Source organism: Nicotiana tomentosiformis, chromosome 6, assembly GCF_000390325.3.
Source record: "Nicotiana tomentosiformis chromosome 6, ASM39032v3, whole genome shotgun sequence".
NCBI lineage: Eukaryota > Viridiplantae > Streptophyta > Magnoliopsida > Solanales > Solanaceae > Nicotiana > Nicotiana tomentosiformis.
This window is the reverse complement of record NC_090817.1, coordinates 21,530,228-21,538,178: the sequence shown is the minus strand read 5'-3', so window position 1 is coordinate 21,538,178 and position 7,951 is coordinate 21,530,228. Positions and strand designations below refer to the sequence as shown.

General features: G+C 34.1%; 1 protein-coding gene across 1 annotated transcript; it reads left to right on the top strand.

Moving 5' to 3' along the window:
- Nucleotides 1-5,333: 5,333 nt before the first annotated feature.
- On the top strand, nt 5,334-5,985 carry LOC104119834 (histone H3.2-like). The gene has a single exon (XM_070177173.1). The coding sequence runs from the start codon at nt 5,385-5,387 to the stop codon at nt 5,793-5,795; it is 411 nt and encodes a 136-aa protein (XP_070033274.1). The 5' UTR covers nt 5,334-5,384; the 3' UTR covers nt 5,796-5,985.
- The last annotated feature ends 1,966 nt before the right edge of the window (nt 5,986-7,951 follow it).

Here is a 7,951-nt window from a genome sequence, read left to right as displayed (position 1 = left end):
ATTATTTATTTTGACCCGCCCATATTCGACCCGACCCTTATATTTTTCGCCCTTAATCTTAACCAATCAACGGACTTCATTCACTGTCAATCACCACAAACGCCAAAAGATTCAAACTCTTTTCAAAATTTTCCAAAATTCCCGCCCCCACTTCTCTCCTATAAAAGTGTGGAGTATTTTCAAAAATTAGACAAATGTCCTTCCAGGTGGCAATGAAGAGATGAGTGTGGCAATCTTGCATAGGAAATTCAAGACAAGTGTTATACACTTGTCATGCTCTCAGCCTCTCTTAAAGTCTATAAATAAGCAATCAACTTAGGCATCAATGTGCAGCATCCTTTACTTTGCCTTTTTCGTTTCTCTTCAGCTCCTTTTTTTTTCCTTCTCAAAATTTTGTAGTCTACTTTCTTTGTTCCCCTTTTTTAATAGCTGGATTTATTATTAATATTTTGCTGATTCTTGTATCCTCTAAATAAATAGAGATGTGCTTGTTTAATCCTGGGGAAATATTTCACATTGTTGAAATAGTTTCTTAGGACAGTGCCCAGTACGACTCAAGCCAATTCGTATATTTCCGCTAATAATATTATTGTAGTATTATTGTTGTTATTTTTCGGTGTCATTTTCCTACAATCTAAGAAACTATGGCAAGTAATACTACTACGGAAATTTTTGATGGTGCTACCAATTTTGGTATTGTTTTCACTCCTACTGTTCCAGCTGTCCAGCCAGATATCCACGGTGTTGCAAATACGTTATTGCATCCACAACTTGAGCAGACACTGATATCAAAATACATGTATGTAAATAGACATGGTTATATATCCAATGCTAATATTAAAACCTTCAAGAAAAATGCATCTCGATGCAAGAGAATAGTTGAGATAAATGACAATCTCGCTAAGTCAAAATTAAATTTGACAAAAGCGGATAATATAATTGTTGCGATCATTTCTCAAATAAATAATGTGGCCAATATGAGAAATTGGGTGATATACTCTGGTGCTACTAGGCACATTTGTGCAGACAAAAATGAATTTTTGTCTTACACCCAAGTTGAGGAGGGAGAAGAAACTATTTATCTTGCTGACTCAAGAACAACTCGCGTTCTTGGGAAAGGAAAAATTCTTCTCAAACTCACATCTGGTAAAACTCTAGCATTGAGTGATGTATTGCATGTACCTAATATCCAAACCAATTTAATTTCTATGGGATTATTAGAAAAAGTTGGAGTGAAGGTTTCTTTCGAGAATAATGAGGTCGTATTGATCAAAAATGATATTTTTGTGAGCAATGGATATTGTAACCATGGTTTATTTATGCTTAATATTTATTATACTAGATATGAAAATACATCTTCTTCTGCTTATATGGTTGAGTCAATTTCTTTGTGGCATGCTAGATTAGGACATGTTAATGTCGCGTATATAAAGAAAATGCAGTCACTAGGATTAATATTTGGTTTAGACTCAAATAATATTAACAAGTGTGAAATATGTGTTGAAGCTAAAAGTACTTAGAAAGATATATTTTTTCGTAAATAGAGAAACTGAATTGTTATCTTTAATTCACACCGATTTATTTGATTTGAAGCAGACTATGACTAGAGATGGTAAAAGATATTACGTGACTTTTATTGATGGTTTTTCGAGATATACTAAGTTGTATTTGCTTAGAAATAAAGATGATACCTTTAATGCTTTTATTTCTTATAAAACTGAGGTTGAAAATCAACTTAGTAGAAGAATCAAGAGAATTAGATCTGATAGAGGTGGAGAATATATTTTTTTAAATAATTTTTGTGAAACGAATGGAATTATTCATGAAGTAACTCCGCCTTATTCACCCGAGTCAAATGGAGTAGCTGGAAGAAAAAATAGAACATTGAAAGAGATGATGAACTTTATGTTAGTTAGTTCTAATGCTCCTGATAATTTGTGGGGTGAAGCTATATTATTTGCTTGTCACTTGCAAAATAGAGCACCACATAGAAGAATTGGCAAAACTCCTTATGAATTGTGGAAGGGTTATAAATCTAACTTGAAATATTTAAAAGTGTGGGGTTGCCTTGCTAAAGTTCTTTTGCATGAACCTAAAAAGAGGAAAATAGGTTCTAAAACTGCTGATTGTATGCTTATTGGATATGCTGAACATAGTGCTGCATATAGATTTCTTGTATTAAAAAGTGATGTGCTTGATTGCAATACTATAATTGAGACAAAGAATGCAGAGTTCTTTGAATATATTTATCCATTATCTGATAAAATTTCCCATACACCTATTAAAATAAATAGTGAAATTACCTCTAATGAGGAACTGAGAAGGAGCAAACGTTCTAGTAAAGAATATTTTTCTTATGGAAATGATTTTCAAACTTTTCTTGTCGATAATGAACCATCAAATTATTTTGAAGCCATATCTTCTTCAGATGCTAAAAATTGGAAAGAGGCAATAAAAGTTGAAATCGATTCTATTTTGAAAAATAACACTTGGATTTTAACTGATTTACCTCCTGGTGCAAAGCCTATTGGTTGTAAATGAATTTTCAAAAAGAAATTTAACTCTGATGGATCTTTAGATAAATATAAAGCTCGATTAGTAGCAAAAGAATTTTCTCAAAAATAAAATATAGATTATTTTGATACATTTGCATCAGTGGCTAGAATTTCTTCTATTCGAGTTTTAATTGCCTTAGTTTCAATCCGTAAGATTTTTATCCACCAAATGAATGTCAAAACTGCTTTTCTAAATGGTGATTTGGAAGAAGAAATTTATATGGTTCAACCTGAAGGTTGTGTCTTTCATGGACAAGAAAATAAATTTTGTAAATTAATTAAATCTCTTTATGGCCTTAAACAAGCTCCTAAGCAGTGGTATGAGAAATTTGAACAAGTCTTACTAAGAGACTATTTTTTATCAGTTGAGGTGGATAAATGTGTTTATACTAAAATGATAAACAATGATTATGTGATAATATGTCTATATGTTGATGACATGATTATATTTGGTACAAGTTTAAATATTGTGCAAAGTACTAAATTATTTTTGTCTGCTAATTTTGATATGAAAGATTTGGGTGAAGTAAATACAATATTGGAAGTTAAAGTTATAAGGAGTGAAGATGCAATAATGTTGTCACAAGAACATTATGTTGAGAGACTTCTTAAGAAATTTGAATATTTTAATGTCACATCTGTGAGCACTCTTTTTGATGCTAACTCTCAGTTGAAAAAGAATAATGGTGATCCAGTTGTTCAGTCTAAATATGCGCAGATTATTGGGAGTCTGATGTATTTAATAAATTTTACAAGGCCTGATATAGCCTATGTTGTGTGTAGACTGAGTATATATACTCATAATCCCAACAGAGAGCATTGGTCTGCATTAGATAGACTAATAAAATATTTGAGAGGCACCATGAATTATGGTATCCTATATAGTGGATTTCCTTTTACCTTAAAAGGGTACAATGATGCAAACTGGATCTCTGATTCAGATGAGACAAAATCCACTAGTGGTTATGTATTCACCCTTGGTGGTGGTGCAATATCGTGAAAATCAGCTAAACAGACGATCATTACTAGATCGACTATGGAATCAGAGTTTGTAGCTTTGGAGTCAGCTGGTTCTGAGGCTGAGTGGCTAAGAAACTTCTTAGCTAATATCCCTTTAATAAAAGACGTATTGCTTCATGTGTCTATACACTGTGATTGCCAAGTGGCAATAGCTATAGCAAAGATAATTGTAAAAGTAGACACATGAAATTGAGACATGATGTCATAAAATAATTGTTGAGAGATGGAATAATTTTCATTGACTATGTGAAGTCAGAGATAAATTTGGCCGATCCTTTGACTAAACTAGTGAGGAAAAAATTAATTCTTCAAACCTCAAAAGAGATGGGGTTAAGGCCGACATGTTGTCAATAAAGATGGTAACCCAACCCATGTGATTGGAGATCCCATGAAGTAGGTTCATATAGGTAATAACAAGTCGATATTGGCACTGATGCACTAAAAGAGAGTGCTTGACTGCTACTAATTGAGAGGTTGAGTTATAACTCTTAATGAAATTTATAGTCCTTATGGATGGTGTATTTAAAAGCAGTATACACTTGATGAATTCACCTATATAAGAGTAGAGTGGGCCGCTCCTATGAGATTTTGGCCTAGTCTCTAGAGCTTTCATGAATAACTAGGCACACACATGGCCTATTGGGCGCAAAACCGCGTTGAACAACAAAATTACCGAGGGTCAAAGTGTGATGATAAAATCTCTGACTTACAATAAGAATTATTGATTCATAGAAATATTATATTTCACCAGTAATTTTGTGAGTTAAATTTTATTGGTCTAAGTTTGGTTCATAGTCCAGAAGACACCAAACCTATTACATTTGGACCATGCAAATCCAGCAAGTTGTTAATTCTTCATCCTTTACCTATAAATTTTTGAAAATATGCGGTGATTGTGGTCTGCAATAATCTACCTTTTGTAGTCTACTTTCTTTGTTCCTCTCTTTTAATAGCTGGATTTATTATTAATATTTTATTGATTCATGTGTCCTCTAAATAAATAGAAATGGACTTGTTTAATCCTGTGGAGATATTTCACATTGCTGAAATAGTTTCTTAGGACAGTGCTCAGCACGACTCAAGCCAATTAGTATATTTCCGCTAATAATATTATTGCAGTATTATTATTGTTATTTTCCGGTGTTATTTTCCTACAAAAAGTTTCCCATTACACCTCACAATTCACCATTATCTCACAGTCAAAGCATTTCCCATCTACAAATTGGCCCGTACTAATCACAGAAGAAGAATTAATTTAAGAGATATTTGCTAAGAATTATGTTTATCAAAAGCGTTTCCACTCCAATCCATCAACCAAGTATGAAGATAGCACAAAAAGATCTTAAATCCTACCTTTCGTATGGAGAAATTGAAGGTTCTATCTGAAATAAGCAGTTTAATTTCAATTAAACAGAAAATATTTTAGATGGGTTTAATTAAACTTGATGAGTTTAAATTGTGGCAAAAATAGAAACGACAAGTAAACACGCAAGTACAATCAGAAAGAAAACATGTTTAAAAAATCGGAAAGAAAACAAATTAGAAAGTAACAAACTTAACCACGTGGCGACTACTGATTTGTTACTTTGGTAGCACATAGATTACAATCCGACCTATCATCTCTTTCAAATCTCCACCGTTAACACAAATACTCAATCAATCAACGGACTTCATTCACTCTCAAAAAACTTCAAACTCTTTTCAAAATTTCCCAAAATTCCCGCCCCCACTTCCCTCCTATAAAACTTCCCCAGCACACCTCACAATTTCACCATTATCTCACAATCAAAGCAATTCCCAATCTACAAAATGGCCCGTACTAAGCAAACAGCTCGCAAATCAACAGGTGGTAAGGCTCCAAGGAAGCAGCTAGCTACCAAGGCAGCGAGAAAGTCAGCTCCGGCGACCGGAGGAGTGAAGAAGCCTCACCGTTTCCGTCCAGGAACTGTAGCTTTAAGGGAAATCAGGAAGCACCAGAAATCAACAGAGTTGTTGATAAGGAAGTTGCCATTTCAGAGGCTAGTGAGAGAAATAGCACAGGATTTCAAGACAGATCTGAGGTTCCAGAGCAGTGCTGTTGCTGCCCTACAAGAGGCTGCTGAGGCTTACCTTGTTGGCCTCTTTGAAGATACAAATCTCTGTGCCATTCACGCTAAGAGGGTTACTATCATGCCTAAGGACATGCAGCTTGCTAGGAGGATTCGCGGTGAAAGGGCTTAGGATGAAGCTTGTTATGCTTATGGTTAATTCGTGTTCTCTGATCTAGGGCATTGTTTTTGTGTCTTTTGCTGAATGTTGGGGTTAGTGATGTAAATCAAGTGACTTATTTCAATCAAAGTATATGTAAAACCTCTGGTTTATTAGTACTTTGAAATCTTATTAATGAAATTTGTAGTTCATTTTGCCGTTACATCTTATTAGCGTTTGTACTTTGTGTTTGAAGATTGATTATTTTTTAGGAGGCACTCAATAGAAACATGAAATTACAGTCTCCTTTTTCACTTCTTACTGGTGCTTGACACTTCCTATTCAGCTTATGGAATATTAATCCCCCACACCCTACCAAAAAACAAAGAAAAAGATTATGTCTTTGTTGGAAATGGAACTCAATACTAGCAGTTCCCAAGTCCTGACACTATTAGTTAAACATGGAATTAAAATCCTCTCTGTGGCGTAGGGATTGTTCTAACTATTTCCTTTATCGTTATTTGAAACTTAGATTGATTTGGGTTTGTATTAAATGCTTATTTACTATTGTTGTAGGAGGGTAGATGTTTCTTTTGTCACGTTAGTCATCAAGGGTTGAACTTGGCTGCTTTAGATATGGATTAGCCATTTGATGAGTTTTCTGTTTGACTTTAGGTTCTGGCAAAATGAGTTGTATTAAACTAAGATGATTGGTCTTTTGTGAGGCATCTCATCTTCCGCAATTTTTTTGTAAGTTTTTACCCTTGTCTTACCTAAGGTTGTTGGTCTATGTTGCCAAATAGAGCTGCTTTTTAGTTTCAGTCTGACTTGAAGTACTAAGTTTATGCATGCAAATGGTTTCATCAGCTGTTACCTTTTCTCATTATTAGTACTTTTAACAACGGATGTAGGGTAAGTTTTTTTTTCGCTTCTAGCAAAGTGACTGCTGCTGCATCTGAATGTGTCAATCAAGTGATAGAACCAGTCACTGTAATCTATTGGGATAAGCAGTGTCACAGTCATACTTGCTCAAATTGAGTTGCTTTCTGTATATTCAACCAGACCTAAAAGTTACATTTGTGGATATCAATATCTCCTGAATAGATGGTATGCCTTAAATGAAGGCATACCATTTAAGGATTGATGGTTGGATAGACATTTGAAAATGGTGTGAAATTCGCAAACACTTGAAAATTGGAAAACTATTTTAGTTTGGTGATTGACTATAGTAGTTTTGTACTGTGTGTTATGGAATAGTATAGGTACTCTTAATTCAAAATTGACTTAAAAGTCCTCATTTCTTGGCATCAGCATTCTACAAACTCTGTGGATCCTTTTATGTGTTTTCGGCAGTTGAACTTGATTTTGGTTTGTAATCAAATTTGGGTTTGTTGATAGATACTACTGCTTTGTAGGGGCTAGGTTGATGTTCATTCTTCTTAACCTAAACCCATCAAAGATTGAGCTTGGCATCATTTGAAGTGGTATAAGTTTTGTAGAATTTCCTATTTAACTTTAACTTCTAGCAACAGGTGCTGCAGTTGTTTTTAAGTTATTGAGGTTGTCTGTTTTGAGACTTCATCTCCAGCGAAAATAGGGGTATCAAATTTAGAGCACAAAAGTTTAACTTGCTCAACTTGTCTAAACTTTGGAGGGACTAGTAATTTTCTCGTTTACGAGTCAATTTGGACATAATCCAAATTATACCATCCAAGAGATTGGGTTTTGTTTGGGCGCACACGCTGGGATGTTAGGGTTAGTGTTGTAAATCTCATGATGTTAAACAGTGAACTAAATGTAAAATGTTGAGTATTTTGTACTCTGGTGTTGGTAGAATCTGTTTCATTTTGTTTTGATTTAGAATTTCCATGAATGTCTCATTGTGTTTAACTTGCTCAACTTGTCTAAACTTTGTCTGTTTCAAAGTTAGAGCACAAAAGTTTTAACTTGCTCAACTTGTCTAAACTTTGGAGGGACTAGTAATATACTCGTTTATGAGTCAATTCGGACATAATCCAAAATTTCCATGAATGTCTTAGTGTGTGGTATTCTATAACAGTTGAAGTTTGAGCTTTCTTCGAAAAAAGAAGCTTTAGGCTTTCTTTTGTGTATAATGAGAAAGCTGCTTTCTTTGTTTTCTATAAAGGGTTTAGTGATTGTACATTAAAAGGTCTCACTTCTTACTGCTG

Bases quoted from the DNA above. Each gene is read 5' to 3' on its own strand.
- LOC104119834 (XM_070177173.1), top strand. From the start codon at position 5,385: ATGGCCCGTACTAAGCAAACAGCTCGCAAATCAACAGGTGGTAAGGCT.